The sequence below is a fragment of the Falco peregrinus genome, chromosome 11 (assembly GCF_023634155.1).
Source record: "Falco peregrinus isolate bFalPer1 chromosome 11, bFalPer1.pri, whole genome shotgun sequence".
Lineage (NCBI taxonomy): Eukaryota > Metazoa > Chordata > Aves > Falconiformes > Falconidae > Falco > Falco peregrinus.
In genome coordinates this window covers 7,053,583-7,076,126 of record NC_073731.1, presented here as the reverse complement: position 1 = coordinate 7,076,126, position 22,544 = coordinate 7,053,583, and the positions used below count along the sequence as shown (strand labels likewise).

Genomic DNA, 22,544 nt, shown 5'->3' with positions numbered 1-22,544 from the left:
GACGTTTCAAATCTACTGGAAGAAAACTGTTGAGTAAGAAAATAGTCAGAATTCTGGATAATATTACATATTTAACTTTTCAGCAGAGAACAACCTCTTGGCACTAACCATGTCCTTTATTCTGATAGATCAGAGACTGAAAACCATGGCCTTTCCTGTGTCAACTGTCTTTTAGAATTAACACGAGGCCCTCCTCCTTCATCTCCACATGCTTAATAATATTAATAGAACATTAAAATATTAATACTAGTAGACAAGGTCTTTCATAAAGCACATAAATGAATTCATTCACTCTAGCTCATTAGCTTAATCGTCAACCTTTTTACAATGTAACTGATTAACATTTTCATTGTTCTTGTTTTATCCTTAGACTTTTACTTCTTCATGGATCAAAAGATCTCTGAATACATAAGCTCAACAACTATCTGTGCACAACTGTACCACAATAGACGTCACTGAAAGAGATAACTAAGCAAAGGCTCATGCTTCAAAGATACTGCAGGAAACAACCATTTAAGAACCATTTTTATTTGTATGTTTAATGTGATTATACACATTCATGAGTCCAACAAGATCTGCACTGTGACATTAAAGATACAGTACAATAACATTCAACATGAGGTACTTCATATTTATATATATCTGTCCTTTATAAATAATGCTGTAAGCCTGCTAAGGTCAAACACTGCTCCAGCACAAATGGGTGCTGGGACCTGAAGTTAGCTGTTTGTCACAACAAATTAAAAAAAAAAATCCCAAACCAGTTCAGTGCAATATGTATGTAGAAATTAAAATGTTTACTTAAATACTATTTTAGATATGCAGAAAGTATATTACATTATACTCTCTTATCACATATTCTCCCCACCAGGAAAATCAAAATACAAGTAGCAAGGATGGCCAGGTACAGTTTAAGACAGAATCTATGAACGGATCTCTATTGACATTATGCTTACATTCCAGGTTGATATGGCTGATGCTTGCAAAACTTCAATCAATGTATTCCAGCTTGGATGCTACTGCTAAACCAACCAAGTCGACATTTAGACACCTATTTAAGTGCCCTGATGTCCTAAGGTGACTGATCCTTGCCACCTTCTCACACACCAATACCGGTTAGCATCAAGCTGTGCTGAGACTGAAGTCGCACTGTCAGCATCAAAATGTGTTTTGGGGTGCTTACGTTTGTTCATCCATACTGAAAAACTTTACATGCACCAGCTTGTAAAGCGTGGAATGGACTCAGAGGAATTAGGTTGCTTTCATCCTACCTCGTCAAGAAGATTTCATAAAAGTAGCAAATAAAAACAATAATTAAGTAACAGCTCATTTTCTACATATTACAACTACACAGTATTATGATCTCCTAACTTCCTTTCTAGCCACTGAATGTAGTAGATACCTCATCATTATTTGCAGATAAATAAAAATAAAAAAAATAAAGTGAGAACCCAAGTCTAGTTATACCAATGCAGTAATGATCTGTCCCACCAGCTGACACACCTGATTTTTTTCCAAACAACTCAGAATGCAGCTTGCTACTGCAAGCAACTTGTCAATCTGATCATCACTCAAGAGTAATTACATCTACATCAACTGCTTGCTGTAAGAAAACTTAATCAGCTGATTAGCATCTTTCTCTGCTTTCAAATGTATTTAAATAAATAGAACTGCTGCTCAGCTGTCTAAAAGTAGATGACCATTACCTCATCACCATCTTAGATTCCTTTTTGCAGTCTCTTCAGCAACTCTTCCTCCAGTCCATACAATTTATACTCTTGTCTATTTTAGGCTGGAGATCTAAATATAATTAACTGCAGGTTCTTTAAATCACTCTTTGGGAGTTTTCCATGGAGCATTCTGCTTAGATTTCACTAACAGTTGGATTATGTATATCTGTTAGAAAAAAATCAAAACATATTTCTACATATTTTGAGGGTATTTACATTTCAGACAGAACACTGCTTACACACACACACGTATGTATGTATGTATACAGAATGTTAAACACTAAGATGGGTGAAAAGCATTGATCTTGCAGGGGCAGTCTTTTACCCGGCTCTCCTTTTATTACCTAGAGAGATCTGGGTTTTGGCCATATACTGTTTGATGTCTACACTCCAGTTTTACTTACTTCAGATGGTACTTTGGACACTGTAAAGATGTATTGGCACTTTACAATGGCCAGATGCCAAGATTCCAACCGTCAAGAAACACTTAGAGTAATAGTATTAAACTGGTAAGAAATCATATGGCAAAAACATTTTTATTACAAAACTGACAAGTGAATTCAGGGTTGTGCTACATTAATGTGCTGATATACCGTAACATTAATCTTCAGTCTGCCTAAAGAATCATTTGGTCCTCTCATTTCCGTAAAACATATGCAACAAACAGAACCCACTTCACAGGTGGAATAAGAATAAGATGCTTTACAATAGGTAGTGTGTCTCTGAGAAGCAACTGTCCCAATGCAATAGTGAAGGATTTTCTTATGTTCAAATAGTACCTGTATTTCTTTCTTATACTGGTTTCCTTCCCTGATAAAAGGAGTTATGATCCCTAACGGTTTTCCAAAAATGATACTGACATATAACAGGAAGTTTGGGAAAAAAAATTAGACAAGGAAAAGGTCTGTACCACAAAATCCTCTGAGTGATGTGTAATCATAAGCAGTTCAAGAGATCCAACATTAATACATTAGAGAAGACTTCCTCCTCCTCATTATCATCTGATGATATACACCAAGTGTAATATGACCACAGTTGGGAATCTTGTGTCTTTGTCTAAACTTCCACTGATAATGTATGGTAATAAAAGAAGAAATCTCGTACTACAGGAAAAAGCCCAAGTCAGGATTGGTACGTTCCTTTGTTCCTCTATAATCTGCCTCTACCATGTTTAGGAGGAAGAAAAAAAAAAACCCACCCAAAACAAACGAAAAAATATCCTGCATTGGATGACAGGTACTAATTCCCACTTATTTAGCAAGGGTTCAAAGAAAAGCCATTTAAATAGCAAATGAACTTCAATGTAGCAAAAACTAGGTCACGGGAGTAGAGTTTCAAGAGCTGTGTATACAAATGGAACATGTGTAAGTACTTTCTTGCCTTCATGGTGGGATTCCTAGGAAATAGACCTCTGAGGGTAACCTGCCAAGCCCATATCCCCTCCTCACTGTGAACATGTCCACGCACTGGGGACATGGTCAGCACGCTGTATAGCTTCCTGAAAGCTGCTTCCTTCTCTCCATCTTCCCCTGTAGCTATCCCCAACAGCTGGCCACAGGAGAATCTCACAGGATGAAGGCTTAAACCCATGCTTTTTCTGCTTACATCTGAAACACTTCTTTCAGCCCCCATTATCAAAAGCAGCTCAGTTTACTGTAATCTCTTAAGTCTGAAGAACACACAGAAGACACAGCTATAAAATAAGGCTCTTCGTTTTCTACCCCTACCTCCCCAAATAACTACAAGCAGAAAGCAAGAAATGGAGAAAATGAAGACAGCATCAGACAAGAAGAGGGGACATCCTCTGGTGATTCACAGGTGCATCAAAGAAAGGGTCAGCACCACCAGCAAACAGGCACCCCTTTAACAAAGCCTGTAAAACTTGCTTGTTCCTAAGAGCTTCCAGTTTAAACATTACACTTAAACTTTATCACCAACGATGCTACAAGTACAGCAAGCCAGTAACTTGCCCACAGCATTTAGTTACATATTACCTGTACTGGTCACATATCTGTAGATAAAAAGCTAAGCGGCAGTAGGCCTGAGCCAGACAGGTTCTTCATAGCAAAACGCTTCATCTCCACACACTTCTATTCAAGCATAAAATATGAGTTCAGGAATTTGCCCTCCCTGTACCCCAGTGCCATTTGTACTGTCCGAAGAGCACTGAAACTGAACAGTCACCTTCCCACACTGAACTTCTGTCATTCCTTCTTGTCCAAAATAGCTGAGTTCGTTACCATCCAGAATCACACTAGCTGTGTAGAAGGTGTCGGGCTCAATCTGCACCGGATATTCAAACCACACAGGAAAAGTGTTACTAGAACCATCTGAGAAATATTTACTCAAGTTCTGGCCTAAGATAACTCCTTGTCGTTTGAGTTCAATCTTGGCACTGTACTCTGCTGATCCACAGCTGGAGCCGTACAGCCCAAAGCCAGCAATAAACACTCTCTTATCAACAGCAAACTGGATGCTGTCACAGCGGCCCCTGTAGCGCCACTGGTTGCTGCGGTAAGCACAGGACTGGAAACGGTGGCATCGCTGAGGAACGAGCCCTTTCCGGGGCTTGCTTACAAACTGTAACTCTGGCTTTTTGGCAGCTGTATACCAGAGGAAGATATCATTGGTTTCGTTCAGAGTCAGAATCCCAGACTGAGCAGCACCATTTGCGAAGTCGTCGAGTGCCATGGTAGGGATGCGTATCAAGTACAGAGCCTTCCCGAGGACTTTGCGCTTGTTCTCTATGGTAGCTGTTAGCTCTTGTCGCTGACATTCCACTTCGGCCCAGTTCAGAGCTGCTTCGAAAACAACAATTTCTTTGGCATTCAGAGTCTCCCTTCGGAGAATGCTTTCAAGTGTCTGAAAATCAATGTCACAGAATCCCTCAGACTTCAAAGCTAGCTCAGCTTGGGCATCAATCACTTCCCAACAGCGCTGGGTCAGGTCAGGTTCCTCAAATAAGCAGCTCTGGGAAAGCAGCACACAGGCATTCTTTGCGCTTAGGCTTGTCTCTAGAAAGTTGACGCAGGCGCGGGCAAGATGAGGGACAATATACTTCTTGGCAGCATAAAGAGTGGCCAGTACGGTATCTGCAGCCAAATCAATTTCATCGCAATATATGTATCTGAAATAAAACACATGCATGTAACATTGCTGCTTAACGCAAAAACGTGATTTGTTAACTACATCTGAAAATTATAAACAAAGAATATTTAAATGGCTCTACATTAAAACTAAGCACTGCTTTTGGGGAACATTGATTAAATCCAGAATGAAAAGTATAAACTAAATTCATTACTCATGTAAGACCACGGAAGAGAACAGGCTTAAATCCAAGCAAAACTTTGCATTTGGGGTACACACTATGCAGAGAAAGGTTACATTTACAACTATGGCCCCTCCAGCTCTGCATTCCCTCCATACATGCTTTGGCTAATGAGAGGCTACCTGCCCCAGGCAGTAGCTCCTCAAGGGCTAACAGAACAGTCTGGAACATGTCTTACAAAGAGCACTTGGACTGGATACTCCGTGAAGGTGAATGGTGATTTGACACGTATATACAAATACAGGAATGAAAACAAGTTTATTGGGAATAACTTAGTCTAAGAGGACAAATTCTTTCAAAGTATATCAGGTGCTATCCATTTTCGTAACTACTGGGGTGTGGTTTTTTAGGGGGGTGTGACTTTTTTGGTGTGTCATCATCGCGTCCCGTCCCGTCCCCCCCGCTTTTTAACAGGCTGATGAAGCATATAGAAAAAGTTAAAAGCACAATTTAATTCTCAGGTTTCTTAATGCTTACAGCATTCTAGCTTCACTAGCACGGTGTTTTTTCTCAGTCTCATTGCATAAGGAGGAAAAAAGCTTTACTGCTATGCTGGTGCGGTGGAAGAGATGAAGGTGAAATTCTGTTTATGTGACAAAACTGCTGGGATTCACTGCTCAGAGAAATGAAGCATTGTACAGTTTGTTCTTTTTAATATCTCATGCTTCAGGGCCCCATTTGCAGCTGGTGAATGCAATGTGCTAAAACCATGCCAAATGCAATTTTACTCTTCATAGGGATAAGCAAGTCTTGATGGTTATGGTTGATAAAAGTATCTTCCTCCAGTAAAGATGAAGTTGTATGTGACCCTGTACTAATTAAAAAATTCTAGTTAGCAGGTTTCCCAACACAATGAATTTTTTGCAGAACAGATGTGCTTGTAAAGTGGAATTAGTACCTAGACTGGTCTGATTATAGTTCAAAATATGTTTATTTGTATTTTGCAGGTGTATGGTACTATCTTCCAAATCACACTTTAAAAAGATGTCCTGAGCAGATACTGCTCAAGCAATATAATAAAATCTAGGAGGTTACAGAGAAAAAGAACACTTACACAGACCCCAAACCTTTTTTTTTTTTTTTTTTTACCTTTATTACTTTGTTTCAGCTGGTCTATTTATAACAACAAAAAGCAGATCTATGTATCACTGGTTACAGGCTTAGCTCCTTTACTGTCCAAAAAATTTTCAATGTATCAATTCATTCGTTTTTATGATTCTGTTCATTGCTCTCCAACTCTTTTCTCCCTTCGATTACTTCTATTTGCCTGCTAGTACAGCAGAGAATGATGACATCTGTTTTAAATTGAAATAGTACAAAAGTCGCTAGTTTAATATTCATGAAAGTGAAGAACTAATATCACTGATTTACAACAGACACAGCACAGATCGGCTGCCAGCAATATTCCACACTTCTCACTCTGCCAATGCACTTCAACTCTGGTCTGCAATTACTGATATTCCAGTTTCACCCTGTTCTTGAACAGAGAATTCTGCTAGACCAGAGGGTTTGATGTTTGGTAAAACATTCATCCTGGGATGAGACCAGAGTTCTGACTTGAACTGTTGAGATTAAGATAAGATACAATACATTAAAGATACCAATTCAGTGTGTCAGCTAGGCTATTAATTTAACCCTATTTTTAAAACTGTAGATAACAGCCAAAGCAATTTTACCGAGAGAGTAATTAGTATCTACCATTCAAGGTATTCTTTTCTGTGTTACACCTGGCAATACCTTGTCTGATGTTTGTTGCCAGAATGCCCATTACATAGCAAAAGATAAGAAATATTTAGCTGTAAGAATTCACTGTCCAGGGGAAAACCAAAAACAACCCTACCACCCTCTTCTAAAAACCAAACGCACCGCTCCCTCCCCCCCAAAAAAAACCCCAAAAAACCCCAACCAAACAAAAAAACCAACCGCAAGAAACTACAAAACCAAACTCAATCTATTTTCTGACAAAGCTTTGATGCGTCCGTCCTGACTGCAGAAAAGTAGTGTACGAAGGGATATGAAAAGGAGCTGCTTTGGGATAGGTAAAGTCTTTTCCTTCTGAAGCAACAGCATCATGAACCTTCTGCCATCCACTGCTCACCAGCTGCAAGCAACACTCATGGGGATGATTTCCTACTGGGAGAGGAGTGAAGGGGACTGTGGCTCCCCCCATGCTCCACCCAGTGCAGCACATGCACTGGATCCTGCGATAAGGGGAATGCTGCACTGCTGAGCAACATCCCTTTCCCTTCCCTGCACTGTCATGGCTGCAGTCCCAGTGTTCGCAGACACAGGAGCACTTTGCACGTTCAAGCCCATTGCACCAGTGGAAGTTAGCACTGGCAAGGTTAGCTCAAGATCCACACAAAAAAAGTTTGTGGTCTTTTGATTCTTTACATAAAAGCTGAGAAGGTGAAGAATCCCATGGTCCTGGCCATGCTCTCAAAGATAGTCTCCTAAATTGCCATGGGCTAAACAATATGCCAAGACCTAGATGCCAGTATTAATACTCTCTTTTCTAGGTTTGCTCTCAGAACACATTTCTTAATGATAAATTAAGAAAGCATTCAGTTTTTATATGGCAAAACATGTTTAGCCACAGTGAAATAGATTTGCTGTTCAAAAAGAAAGGGCAGCCAGGGGAATCCAAGTATCTTGTATTTATGCCTTGTAAAATTCTGCGTGAAAGTAAAGCACAAGTCTGAGCTCTGCAGAAAACACAAAACCATAAAGCCCCAAAGCAAGGATCCACAATGCCTACATAATGTCTTATCTTAACTTTACATTCCAGGTCTATAGAACATCTGTGTGACTACAGCTTCTCCTGGCAGTTACTGATATTTGCACAGAACATTTCTGATGTTCATGATAACCTACAAAAACTCTACATACAACTTTGAATGTTCATCTACAGTGCCACTGTAATGTAAAAGAAAGAAGGAATTCATTCTGTCGTCACAAGCTAGTCAAAACAATCTATGAAATACAATAAATTGCTAGCTAGTGATTACACCATTACATGTAAGAAAATCTGCAGCATATTAAAAGGTTCACTATCAGGTACTAATGTATATTATCAGAAAGCAACAGCAGTTACTAACGCTGAAGGGAAAAAACCCTCAAAGCCATAGCATTTCCATAATAGGGCATTTCTCTAATAATCAGAGCTTATGGATACATTCAAGGACAATTCAGCAGCAGAGCTGCTTCATTATGCTCCTTCAGGAAAAGCTAGCATTTCTTACACAGTTTGCAAGAAGAAAAGTAATGATCATGTAAACTGACTGTTTTTCCTCCGTTAGGATAAAAAAACCCTATCCATGTAATCAGCCTTTTTATCACTTTCCAAATGCATCCATATGATAGATGAGGAGAAATTTCATTTTCAGAGGCTGTATTCAATGACTTAGGGTTGTTTTTCTAACACAAGACCTGCATATTGCAAGTTTATAAAAGAGCTGGAACGATACCAATATACAAATGCAGCAATGCTGGGTTTGGGGGGTTTTGTGTGCGTGTTTTTAACTTTTCACTATGCTTGCAAAGAAGAACAGGGTTTTTTTGTTACAGCTGACAATTCTTTTTAGTAACTCCATTCCTTTGTGTAACTTGTAGTGACAAATCAGATCAATAGGCATTACAGTATACAATGTACCCAAAGATCCCCTGTCAAAGTCATTATTTATAACTGCCTACATTAGTCTAACATATGCGTGCCCAGGAAGTAGAGGGGGAGAGCAAAATGAGGTAAAAGTTTAAAATACTTGAAACACAAAAAGAGGAATATTTTAAGCAACTGCTTTCTTTCTGTTTATACAGAAGTTTAATACTTTAACTACGACATTACCAGTGTATGTATACATCAGAAAGGAAAACATATCCAGCAGATGAATGATGCTTACTTCAGCATTGCGAGAAAAGCAGCAGGCTCAACATCTGGTATACGGATTTCATCTTTGTCCTCAGCAAGCTCTCCGTAAAACATCGCGTGGAATACAGAGCTCCCAACAGCCAGGACATACTGTTGAGAAAGGGAAATCTTATTTCATGCTTCAAACTGAAAGCACTGCCAACAAAAACAATGTGGGAGAGTGGGCTTCACTGACAGACTCTATAGACACACTTCAGTAAGAAATGAAGTCAAAGTTAAGAACAGACTTACACATTTTCCCTGCATTTTACTCTCATGGGCATACATGCATTAGCTACTGGAAAATGTTCATATCCATCACAGAAGTTAACTATTTCTAGAAAATCTCAAGAGTAACATTAATCAACAGCACAAAGCAGTATTCCTAACTTTACGATTGCCTTAGCACAAGTGTACTGTTTAACTGAAAACACAAAGAAAAGCAAGGGACAGACTATTCCACTGCATGTAGCCTTTTAAAATACAGAATTATGCCTGTCCCAGAAGAGCCAAGTCTCCCATGCTACGTCCTGGTATAACCATGTTCGCTCTCTGGCTATCCCCACCCCAGCTGATAATGCAGCTGTTGCTTACTTTGTGTCCTGGCAGCCGCTGGGTCCCACCTGGTGGCCCGACCACAAAATGAACATCCGCCATCAAGTCATTGTTGAACATCACTGCATTTCTACAAACAGAGGTAATGTGTTAATTTACGGCGCCTAGGAACTCTCTGCTTGCCCCACACCCAAGAAATCTAATTTCTTAACAACTTAAAGTTGCATGTTAGTAAAGAGAAGCGTGTCACGCTTTGTTTTAAGCTACTTTACAAATCATCACACGAATATACCAGAGCATAAACTAAGGGTGTGTGCGTGTGCAATAAAAGAAACCCCAAACTTATGAGAAGTTTTCAAGAAGTAGAAATTAAAGTCGAGAGTATGTATCACTGAAAATCCTCACTAAGGTCCAAAAGCAAATCTTTACGAGCATGCTACAGCTTCCAGCAACAATTTTATTTACTCAAGACAAACAGCTGCACTGTCTGGAAAAAGATACTAAAATTTCCATTACCATAACACTTGTTCCACGGGGAAGGGGGGCGGGGAGGTGGGAGTTTAAGAAAAAAAGAGAGAACTGTGTTTCCTTCAATAAATAAATTAAAAACTAAACATATGTACTACAAACACTTTGCTACTTTTCATCACTCATTCAAACAGCAAAAATAAACTGCCCTGAACCTACCTCTCTCTGATGGTTGGATAAAGTCCTTGCCAATTAGGTGCCGGAATAGTGTTGTTGTTGTTGAGATTTTGCTGGTGGTACTGCTGGACAGCAGTTGTATTAGTGTTGGCTGGTTTCTTTCGGGGAAAAATATCAGCAGCCATCTTCTTCTTCTTTTTGGTCTTCAAGGTAATGATTTCATAGCAAACTGGAGGCAATTTGCTGTTGCTACTGCTGCTGTTATTCCCCTTCTTAGAGCTCTTCTTGGACCTGTTCTTGACCGTCTCTGGAAGCATCAAGAAGAAGGTGAGACATTTCATGTTCTTTCCTTTCTCATCTACCATGAGTATACTTGTCTGTAAAGCTAGATAGCCTAACTCGCTAGGAACATTAAGAAATGCACGTGGAAGCTGTTAACAGAGCAGCAGAGCTCAGAGTTTGCTTCTTTTCCAGCAAGGCAAGGTGACCTTTCCAGTGCACCGAGTAAGAAACTGGCTTTAAGTTTGATCCAGTACTTGAATCGTTAAAAACATCCCCATCATTCCTGCCAGTTTTATTTCTTTCCCGATTTCCCGATAAGGAATTGCCAGAAAGCACTGCAGCCTGCGAAGAGGGTACGTGTGTGGCTGCAGCACCGGCTTTCTGAAGGGGGCTAGCAAGATGCGCTCGGTAGCCCTGCTCGCCTGCTCCGCAAGCTGAACTTGTGCGTTGAAGGGAAGGGAACTGAGTAGGTATTGCAGCCCTGCAGATGGAGTCAGCCGGCGTTCGGAGCCAATAGCTGAAGTCACCGATAACGATTGGACTCAGCCGCACAGTGACACCTATTGTAACGTACGCCGCTCTGACATTAAAGCGACAGCAGTCACACTCCTCATTCCATACGCAGAGCTAAGTAATAAAGTAATAAATGGCATGCACAGTTGCGTAAGCACACGACTGGCCAGAAGCATGTGTGTTTTAGCTCTCCTTGATGCTGCTTGAATTTTCACCGGGGAAGCAATAAAAAGTTGCAATCGAGTAGAAAGACGTATTTGAGCCTAAATATTTCCGTGGGAGCTATTTCCACACGCAGTCGGTATTCGCATGACTTCATCTGCCTCGAGTATTCCCACAAATCCCTACCGTAACAGTTGTTCAGCAAAAGCACACTGTAGATACCAGAAACAAATTAAAGCAATCAACTAGCAGCAGCAAAGACAGCGATGCAGTTAAACAATCCCTTTCAGCTCGGCTTCTACTCCAGTGTAACATGAATAGAGATGAGGTCACAGCTTTAGCTTTAACTCCTTGTGTTTCTAGATAATGTAATAGCCTTTGACAGGGGTTCCAAATCACTAAGCAGTGCTAATTAAGCCAGCTTACACCAGACATGGTAGCACCACATCAGAAGAAAACTTCTAGATGTGCAATCAGATTAAAGCAATCAGAGTGAATATACTTAATCAATATTTCAAAGCATTAAATGAAAAAGTCTGAATGATTTACAACAGTCTCAGGCAGAAATCACTCCTTGAGATGCAAACACACTGATTTTATTCACAAATACTTCCTGAAATAAACAGGATATAAACTATGCCAACCAAACCATTTAAATAGGAAAGATGACTAGTTTTCAGGCATTAGTTTACTTAGAACTTAAATTTAGATCAGATTTCCTTAACGGTAGGTCAAAAGTATTAAAAAACCCATGCAAGTATAGCCACTTAGAAACAAAAGCAGGGAAATAAAAAATGTAAGATATTAGGTATCAACATTACACACCTTCAAATAATGGGGATATAATTAAACACAATTTCATAATTATTTTCAAGTTTTAAAGAAAAACATCCTCTGCTTTCAAAGCAGATTTAGATCTTTTTAGTCTTAATTAGTTTTGCTGGACAAAAGTACAACAGTGAAATTAAAGTGATCAAGGAATGGTGGAGAAAAGGCTGACCTTGCTGAAATCCCTGACAGAAATCTGCCACTGACTTGAACCTGAAGCACAGAAATATTACTCAGGCTATTTATTGAAACAGCATCACAAGTGCTTGAATCACAGTTATGGCTTTGTAACACAATCTCAGAACGTCTTTAAACCTGAAACTGTGCAGGTAATTTAAAAAATTATCTGGTCTCCTTGGGAGACAGTCCATATTAAGCACCAACTAAACACCCTGGCAGTTGGCCATCTAGAGACTTTGCTGCAGTGGTTTGGGATGATACCATTTCCAGACACACGTCTGTCCTCTCTGAAGTCACTACTCACAGAAGGGGGAAAAAGAAGAAAATGTGTCCATGCCTCAATGCTACACTGCACAACCCAACATCTTAGTGCAAAATCTCCTTCACCAGTAATTTAAAAGATGGTATGTTACACCTACTGTGGCTGAAAGGCAGAGATACACTCCTAAATACAGTGAGAGGCAGGGTTATGTAATTTAAAAAAAAAATCTAGCAAGCTCTTCTTTCTCTTCTCCACCCCCTTCCCCCATTTTTTTTTTTTTTTTTAGTTTTTATCTGCAGCAGATTGTTTTGGAAGGGAAGCTAACAACCTCAGCCATACTGAACTGCAGAGAGGTAAAAGAACGGGTAAAGGAGAAGAAACTCATCTCACAGATACAATGTTTGTAACTGCTCACAGCTGAGAGTTTCTAACAGACACAGGAGGTATTCTCAGCACAAAATTTGAGTTTGTTGAGTTTTCATGTTTTTTTCCCCTCTTTATATAATTTTCCAGCCCTCCTAGTTACAAAAATAACCCTTTTGTCACTGCACAGGGCAGACATTTAAAAAGGAAGAAGTTTTAAAAAACCTCTTAAAGATAAAGAAAAACCATGCACCCTTCAGAAAATCTGGTTCTCAGCACTGCAGTTGGCAGAAGGTAAAAGATAACAAGGGTTTGGAGATTCATATGAGAGATTTGATTTTCATCCCATAAATCTATTTTATAGACTACCAAAACACATAAAAATCAAGGTCCTCGCACATTTTTTCAAACCGCTTGACCAGTACAAATCCAAAGATTACACACATGCACCCCAGATAAGGTCACTGGGAGGATACAGAAGAGAAAGAGAATGACAAACAGACTGGCTGGTCAACTCACTGTGGGAAAGACAGATTGTAAACATGAACCTGTAGAAGTCCACCATACCTCTGACTTGTGTAGAACACAATGCACGTATAGCATGATGTGCTTTCCTGCGAAAGGAAGGGAGGGAGAAGCTACAGCTGAAGCATGTTCTGCCTGAATCCAGCTCCAGCAGCCAGACAGACACACACACCCCAGTAGACAAGAAGTATCTACGTGACAGGCTAAAAGTCCACCCCAGTAAATAAAAAGCCTAATTGCCATATTGCTTGTTCTTAGGCCAAAATCTACTCTGCTGTAACTGGAAAATAGTGCCCATTCCAAAAGACTCCAAAAGTTCCTACGAAAAACTACAAACCTATTACAGCTTTATAACACCTTCCATTGCTCAGAAACTGTCTCATTAGATGCATGTGAAATGGAAAAAAATCACCCAAAGAATTAGTGCTAGTTGCACTCACTCCATTTAGGCAACCACTTCCATTTATTATCCTATGGTTTTCTTCTCTTACCGTACACACACTGTTAATGAACTTACAAATCAATGAGTTAGCAGTCAGGAAAAGCAACCTATGAACTGCCCCCCCGCTGAAAGACTAGTGAAAACCCCAAGTTCAAATCAGTCTGTCTCAGGAAAAGGATCAAGGAAATCAACCTTCTCTCACCCAAAGATCAATCCATTTCTGAAAGCTTATTACGTGTTCCTCACCTTCTTTGGCAATTCTCATTTTTCTTCATTAATTATACATTAGCAGAACCAAACTTGATATATACAACTTAGAAAAGGGAAATACAGTTCTTCAAAGGCACATTAATCTTTATTTGATAAGCAAAGCAGTCAAACCAGAAATATTTTAACTTAAAGGGTATAGGAAATTCCACGCTCAAATCTGAACACTGGCCTAACAAAAATCTAAAATGCCAGAGATGAAGAATTAAGCAAAGGACTATATTCTGAGGCTAGATACCATACATCAAGTTACATGCCCCTTTTAAATTTCTAGGAGTAAGTTACAAGCCCTTGGAAATCAGCTCCTGGCTAAGTATTGTGAAAAAATGAAGCATCAATTTTGCTGTTGAAATCCAAATGTGTGCAATATACCTGCAATCAGTTTGATTTATCCCTTAAGACAGCAATATACCTTGACGCTATTATGAGGGTTGGAACAAGAGTTGTACCAACTCTTGGTACAACGTTTAATACTATGTTACTACTATAATTATGCCTTTGTAAAGGTAACTTCCAATTGGAAATGAAATGATTTCTCGGGGTTGATGAGCATACTCTTCCTCATATTACATCAGTCTCTCCTGCTGCAATAGCAAGTATAACCATGTTTTCCTATTTACTTTTTTTCTTCTTCTTCTAATAAGTTGTGGGTTTCTGTATCTCTTCTTTACAGGTCCATTCTTCATGCAGTAACATGAACTGGACAATTATATAAAAACCCAGCTTTCATCAAAATCTCCAGTGTTCTATTACAACCAGATACTGAATAAAGGCATGAATTCCAAGCAGGCAATGAGAAAATACATATATTTTGTTTTGTAAAGTTGCGAAGCCTCTCACTTGACAGATATTATGCCTATGTATTATTAACATTCTTTGTTTAGATTCTGAAATTCCTCTTACATGGAAACAAATTTCATAACATGTATCATAATTAACCAAAATAAACACACAACGCTACTTGTTCAACAGCTCTACCTGTCCACTGCTAATTTCCATTGCATTTAAGTTGACTTTAGGCACTCATTTAAAAATTTAAAAAAAGTTCAAAGAACAAATAAACAAAACACTCAAGAACCCCAACCCACACACCTGAGGAGCCTAGTTCTGTTTACCTATCTATGAATTGTTTAGTCATTGGGAAGAATCCTTCCCAATCACCATTCCAACCCTTTTGGTTTGTAAAAACGCTCATTTGGAAAGGGGACTGACAGCTCTACTCTTGCTTTCCTCAAATAAAAAATGCATTACAGTTGACAAAATCTTCCAACCTCCTCTCTCCTAAGTTTCTGATTGGCAGCACTGAAAGTAATCAAGATTGCATCCACTTCTGCCTGTTGCATGGACAACTTGGGCCTGAAGTCTTACTAAGTAAGGTCTTCTACTGGGGGGGGGAGCGGTGCGGGGAAGGGGACAACAAAAAGCAGGAAGAAGGATGGGCAAAATTGTAAAGACTCTCAGAGAAACCAGTATACAGGGTAAAAAAATAGAGAGCATTTATTTCCCAGAATAGCCAAGAGCTGGGTAAGAGCAGAACAGCATCAAAGTAGAACTGCATTTTGAACCAACACTAGAAGCTTTCAACCAAAGCCCAAAATAGCTGAACTGTATTTTGCTATAGGTCTTACACTACACTAGCAACTTAGTTGTTGGCAAATCCTCTTCTCAACTGCTTAAGTTTTTAAAGTATGAGGATTTAAACACTTTGCATAATAATATCCACTGAGATAGTTTTTGCTTTTTTTTTCCTAAATGCCCTTAACTCTTTAAAACAAAAGCAGAAAGCCCTGAACAGCCCAGTCAACAGGTAAATACAAACTTACACAAATTAGAAGCTTAAAGAATGATTATTCAGATATATTTTACTCTTTCATTATTGTATTATTTGCCAGCATATACGCTGCGTCTCTGCATGGCACTTCTTTTTGGTATCCCTACCAAAGCAGCCTTAATCTTTTTAATATGTCCTTTTTGTATCTGCAATCATTTTCATTTTGGGGTTTTTTTGGTTGGTTTTTGTTTTTTTTTACAGCAATATCTTTTTTGAGACAAAGTAATCAAAACAAAACATCATATTTAAGAATAACATTTAGCCTTATGTTTACTTGCGAATAAACATCCACTTTCCTTCTGTGTGGATTTCAATTGGCTCTCCACCACGCTATTCCTACACGAAGTGCAACGTCTCCCACTGTCAGTTTTTTCCTATTTCCTTCTTGCTTGGCTGCTTGAAGTCCGCATTTTAACCCCAAACACAATGTATCACAAAAAAACTTCTCTAGGCTGTTGGAGTTTTGTTTCTAAAGGTTCTGTTCCCAGCTGGGTCAAAACAAATACAGCTAGTGTATTAAAGTAAGAAAGAAAAAAAAAGTTTAGAATTCTTTGTTTTTCGTTATGATTTCAATACTATGCTTGCTGCATGAATGACAGTCCATATAAACCATAACTGCATTAAGAAAGGTTTATATTTACACAACCTACAGTGAACATATTTGATCCAGTTACAGTGAATTATCACCCAAACCTTCTGTTCTGAGCACATGGAAAGAAATAATGTGAAATGCTTCACTATAACACAAAATATATGATTTTACCAGCCTGCTGAGACATATTGCCCAATATCATAGTTCAGGAACTGCAGGTAGAAAATATCCCAGAGCAGAATTTGCAATTTATTCAATAAACATTAATTTGCTACTTGATAGTTCAAAGTAAAACCAAGAATTATAAATGAGCTGAGATGAGAAAACCTGCAACTGCAAAATGAGAATGCAATTCAAGGTTACAGGAGATAAAACTTTTTCTACAAATTTTAAACTGACAAATTATGCATTTCTTCCCCATCACTACTACCCTAGCTTGTTCATTTCACTTCATGTTGAGTCTTGCTCTTGACAGCCTGTGGGGTTAAAAAATAAGGTCTTGCTTTTTTTATTTATTTCTAAAGATGATATTGCAAAGCCGAAAGCATTCAACCCTTTTCCTAAGACAGAGGTCAACTTCGACTCTACTCCACCTCTTACCAAAACTGACTTACAAAGGAAAGATCAGATAGCTCAGGAAATTGGTAATGAGATACAGTGGTTTTCATCTCTAGGTCACTAATTCTAAATTGACCAAGGTCAACAGTAATCAAAAGTCATTAGCATTTAATGATCATTCAGTGCCCTGTGAGAAAGAAGCTAGTGATCTTAGTGCACTTCAGAAAAACCACCACTACAATTAGTACTCACATGCTGCCTATTTCAAGGGAGAGATCAGGATCGGATGACTACAGGCAGAACTTCCTATCTTACAGACAGATCTTGCCTATATAGACAAACCTTTATACAAATTTTAACTCAGCTCAGAAACTATTCCTTTTAAATTGAATAGCTAAATTAATATAGGGTCTATAAAGGGCAGATTGTAAGGTGACTGGGCCTGCTCCTTTACATCAGTGGTTCCCAAACGTCCTTGTCCCCCTACACACAATAGGTCTGCAAAAAGCCAATGCTAACGCAGATAAAAGACACTTCCTCAGCAAGGCATCACTTGTGAGAACTGATGGCACTATAAGAGTAACTACTCCATGAGTATCCACAAGGGGACTGCATTAGTTGATTATATTGGCATATAATTGTTCAAGGACTACATTTTTCATGTGCACATAACCTACATTCACCACGTCAAACCACAGCATTGAAGGACCCTGGGGACAAAAAAAGGGGCAAGGATATTGCTGTGACCCACAATATACTTGTTCTGGGGCCTGCAAACTCCTGGGACTGCCAAGCTACAGCACCTTCCAACAAGGCTGCGAAAAACAGAAGGGACTTTTGAAAAGCTTGGTTAGCTGTTTGTAATGTCAATGTCATTAGGGTCAGTCATGGGAAAATTACATCATGCCAATCCGTAGTTTTACACCTAGTGAAGTTTAGGGAACATGTGGCTTAAAAACCCAGAGCCCATCAGCAACTCAGCATATGTGTTTACAGCGGAAAAACATACATGGAACCAGTCAGTATTTAAAATGGGGAACAACTGGTACAGCTTCTTACTCCCACTGCATTTTAGCTGAAGAAGATTACTTCAGTTACTGAAAGAGAAACAGGTCAGTACATTGGCAAACCAAGCATTCGATAAGAAACGCTTTGTCAAACACGGTGGCTCACTTCTCAGAAGTGAGAATCAAAACCCATGAGTAACAACTCTTGCAGTGTTTTGACAACTGTTTAATAACCCCAGTTTTTAGATATGAGAGACTGATGAATGCTAACCTGAGCTGCATCCAAATAGTTCAAGGAACGGAACCAAACATTATATGCATTAAACTGCACTGAATTAATCTGCCTTTGCCACACATCAGAAGCCGTGGATCTTGTTACTTGCCCTTAACTTTGTTTCCAGACTCTCACAGCACAGGCAGCCTCTGTTTGAAAGGCGGTTCCACAGGGGTATAAAGATGTCAAATTTTCATCTTATCAACTGTTTTAGAAAATCAGATCTACTTTCCTTTGCAGCAAATATTTCAGTGACACTTGCCTATCAGATATTACACTTTAGAATTTTGATCTGTTCCTCTTCCTCTTTACAAGTGAATGGCAGCTACTTTACAGTAATGACTTTTCAAGACTAACATACACATACTACTCAAATTCTGGTTTCAGAATATATTTTTAAGCATCAAGATCTATTTGTCTAGTGATGTTAGGATATCCTAAATGCCTGTTCTCCTTCACAATAACTGTTTCAGAGACCCCACGACATGTCAGAACTGCAGTAGAAAAGAAGAAATCAAGGAAGGAGCAAGTGAATAAACATAGGAGCATAATTAAGGGGCTGTGCAAGGTAAACATACATACGCATTAGCTTTCTGTATTACAAAGTTTTATATAGTATGAAAACCCTCACTTCTTCTTGGTAGACAGAGTAGTATCACCTTGGTCTGACAGGAGAGCATCACCAAAACAAAAATCAAATTGCACTATGAAATGGAATGCACCTAGCTGCACTTTCTACATGTTTATGTGTATATTATTACCCTACCATCACATAGTATTCCTTTGAGCTACATTCCTTGACAGAAACTGAGCAAGCTGTCAAACAGGACAGAGATTTCTTTCATCTCTGAGTTGAACTGTATGCTTAGGACACCAAAGGCAGGCAAAACACTGCAACAAAGGGATAGTGTAAGCCACTGCACACATTTCCATTGTAAATAACACACAAGGTGACATGCTGTTACATAGCATGTGGCATATTATGTATTAGATTTCAAAGGGGTTGTGTTCTATCAACTATGGCAAGCCTACATACAAAATCTCACACCTATCAGGCACAAGCAAACACGCTACCTGACTGAAGAGTTGCTTTCTTTTCCAACTCTCAGAAAACCCTTGCAACCAAGCAAACTTTGAGCAAACACAGAGGCAGCAAAGCTGTATTTCCAGAGAACGTAGTTTTTTGAAGAAAATTACTCCTTTAAATTGCTTTGGATGGATGTGAAGAGGAGAACCTGCAGCTAGGGTGGATACAGAATGTAACCTGGTACACAAATACCCTGTTCACAGGAGGGTGTCATCAACAAGTCACTCAGCCCTGTACTAAAGTGGTACGTGACCCTCTAGTGAAATATTTATTCAGGATATCAGATAATCTCAGGATACAGGTAACAGGGCTGGACAAGTTGATGTCTCAAGATGCCTCCCAAATCTGTTTTCTGCAATTCTACACCCTACTTACCCAGGACAGCCAGCAGACATTCACAGTTCACCAGTGTTTTAAAATGCAAGCACTTTCAGACTCACTTGCTTCTTTTTAGCTTTCCGAGTTATCAACTCAGACAGGGCAGCAGGATCAGAAAACAGACAAACCAGGCTCAGAAAAGAGCAAGTTTGCAAATCTGAATTAAGTGACCTTTTACTTAAGCTTTCCCACCCCTCTCTGTTTTCTGACATACATACATACATATAACGTGGTTATGTAATTAAGGCACAGGACTGGAATCCAACTTCATGGCAGAAAACAGAATTGAAGACAACTTCCACCACACAAAGCTTTTAATCTTTTCTTTCCAAGATTCCCATCTCTTATTTCCTTCTTTTGCTTTATCTATCAGCTCTTTGAGACTGTTGCTTATCACTTATTTGTATAGTGCTTCACAAAATAGGGCTTCCACGCCAGCTGAGGTACCTAAACACTCGCCAACAAGGCCAGCAAGGTTCAAGTAGTTAGTAGAGAGTGCTATATAGGAGAACTCTTATCAAAGAAAACCAATGCATGGGGCTGAACTACATTCTGCTGCAAAACTAGCATCAATTGTGCAAGTTCACCCAACAGATGAAGACCTAAATTTCTTCTGACAACATAACACACAGCCTATCATTATCTGACCTCTGTTTTAATTGAGCTAGCACTGATACTTTCATCATAAGCATAACAACTGTTTGGTAACTGCAAAAAAAAAAAAAAAATTTGCTCAGAAGCTCTAACAAGCAAGTGTCCAAATAATCAAAACTACTGTTGCAACTTCCATCTTTTTTTCTCAGCTTTAAAGGGTGGCCTAAAGAAATTGCATACTGATTCTGAAGGGTGCTTCCTTCAGGGCAGAGCTCAGGATCACTGGAGGGGAAACACAAGGAAAGTTATTGTGCAGTTAGCTGCACAGTGTACTTACCATGGGGGATTTAAAAACAAAACAACAAAAAACCAAAACCCCACCAAACCCTGCACTCTACATTCAACTCTGTCAATCCTGCAGAATTTATTCAAATTAATAAGGCTCTAAGAGATTTTATTTGAAAAGTTAAATTACCCAATAAACCCAAAATACTATGCGTTGTGACACACTGCACATACTTTCTGTAGGAAACTGTGAGACCGGTACTTTCCCATCAATGAAAGTTATTTTGAGCCTAACTAGCAGAAAACTTAAAGTAGCTCTAACATAATACTGTATACCTATAACCCAACATCACCTCTCTCTAGAAAAAACATTCAAAAAGCCCAGGACACCAATTGAAGTCTGACAGATTAGACACTGAAAACAAAGACTAACAACAATGCAGAAAACCCGCACCAGCACTCCTCAGATGAGACACGGTCAGTCTGGTTTAATTAGGTATGTTAGTAACCATCATTTCAGGAACATATAAATACCGTAACTTCAATTCCAGCTTTTTTTCATTTTAAGTGAGAACAACCCGCTAGTCCCTCCTGGGTTTAAATGCGTGACCACTCAGGAAACAGTATAGGAAAATGGACTGATAAACCTGAAGGTTGCTACAGGTGGACTTCCTCGAAACAAACAGGGAAAAAGTAAACGGTAAAGGTGTGGGCCCTTAACTACTCAGCCTTCAGATACACGAGGAAGTTCGCCCAGGAACACGGGGAAGGGCAGTTGGTATTTACGTCAAACCGCGTACAATTATTAATTGTTCCTCTAGGAAGTTTATTGAATCGATAATTAAAGTACTTCTTTAAAAGAAGCACTGCTTTAAGCAGAAAAACAAAAACTCACACCAAAGCCCAACTTTCAGGTCTACCCAGGTCTGATTTTCGCCCAGCGCCAGCGCTGCCCCACGCAGCCCCGGCCCGGGGCTCAGCACAGCCGGGTCCGCGCCCGGTGCCCCCGCCCCGCCCGGCGCCTCCCGCCGCCCCGCTCCGGCACAAAAGGCAGCTGCACAGGCGCGGGGTGCACGGCCGCAACACGCCAAACGGCCGCGGGCACAACGGATGACTTGTAGCCGGCAAAGCCCGTTCCCCGAAGGGCTCTTTGTGCCGGGCGCCGGGGCGGCGGCAGCCAGGCCGGCCGCGGGGGGACCGCTCCCCCGCCTCGCTCTTCCCAAGTTTGGCGGCGGCAGCGCCCGGCGGTGCCGGCGCTCAGGTGCGGCCGCTCCGCCCCGTCCCTCGGGCAGGCGTCCCCGCAGGACGGCCAGGGACCAACGGCCGCCCGCCCGCGGCTCCCCCGCTGCCGCCGCCCCAGCCCGGCCCGCCCGCCGCCCCAACGCGCCCCTTCGCCCGGCGCCGCGGCAGCTCCCTCACCCGCCGCAGGACGGCCCCGGCCCCGCAACGCCTGGGGCCCAGCGGGGCCACCCGCCGCCGCCTCAGCGCCGCGCCCGCCCCGAGCGCCCGGTACCGGCCGCCGCGCGCCCGCGGCCCCGCCCGCGCCCCGCACTGACCTGAGGGCGCCCCCGCTCCCGGGGCGGCGCGGCCCCTCGCATCGGCACGCGCAGCCCCGCCTCGCACGACGCGCCCGCTCGCCCCGCGCGCACGCGCACGGCCCCGCGCTGCTTTCCCCGCGGGCGCGAGCGCGCAGCCCGGGCGGGCGGGGCGGCGGGCACGCGCGTGGGCTGATCCCGCCGCGCCGCGGCCTCGGCCCGGGCCCGCACCTGAGGGGCGGCGGGGCCCGCGCTGTCCCGGCCGCCGCGCGGCGTTGGCTGCCCCTCAGGAACGGGGCCGCGCCGTGCGGGCGGGCAGCGCGGGCCCTCGCCCCGGGGAGGCCGGTCAGGGCCTGGCCCCGCGGCCCACGCAGGTGCCGGGGTGCAGCCGGCGCCCGCCCGCAGCAAAGGGTT

The 22,544-nt window shown here is 41.2% G+C and overlaps 1 protein-coding gene across 3 annotated transcripts; it reads right to left on the bottom strand.

Annotated features, from left to right (window-relative positions):
* Nucleotides 1-507: 507 nt before the first annotated feature.
* BTBD3 (BTB domain containing 3) lies at nt 508-22,248 on the bottom strand. Of its 3 annotated transcripts, none has more exons than XM_055816504.1 (5): nt 22,152-22,248; nt 10,208-10,472; nt 9,560-9,650; nt 8,958-9,076; nt 508-4,857 (listed from the first exon to the last, which is right to left on the bottom strand). In XM_055816504.1, the coding sequence occupies exons 2-5, from the start codon at nt 10,348-10,350 to the stop codon at nt 3,825-3,827; spliced, it is 1,386 nt and encodes a 461-aa protein (XP_055672479.1). In that variant the 5' UTR covers nt 10,351-10,472; nt 22,152-22,248; the 3' UTR covers nt 508-3,824. The 3 variants fall into 3 exon arrangements, with proteins under 3 accessions (XP_055672479.1, XP_055672480.1, XP_005238657.1); XM_055816505.1 differs by lacking the exon at nt 22,152-22,248 and adding an exon at nt 22,015-22,126; XM_005238600.4 differs by lacking the exon at nt 22,152-22,248 and having other exon boundaries at nt 10,208-14,600.
* Nucleotides 22,249-22,544: the final 296 nt, after the last annotated feature.

Bases quoted from the DNA above. Each gene is read 5' to 3' on its own strand.
- BTBD3 (XM_005238600.4), bottom strand. From the start codon at position 10,530: ATGGTAGATGAGAAAGGAAAGAACATGAAATGTCTCACCTTCTTCTTG. The intron at 9,077-9,559 runs GTAAGCAACAGC...CTTTCTCAACAG, and splicing joins AGCGGCTGCCAGGACACAAA to TATGTCCTGGCTGTTGGGAG. The intron at 4,858-8,957 runs GTAAGCATCATT...GTTTTATTTCAG, and splicing joins GCTTTTCTCGCAATGCTGAA to ATACATATATTGCGATGAAA.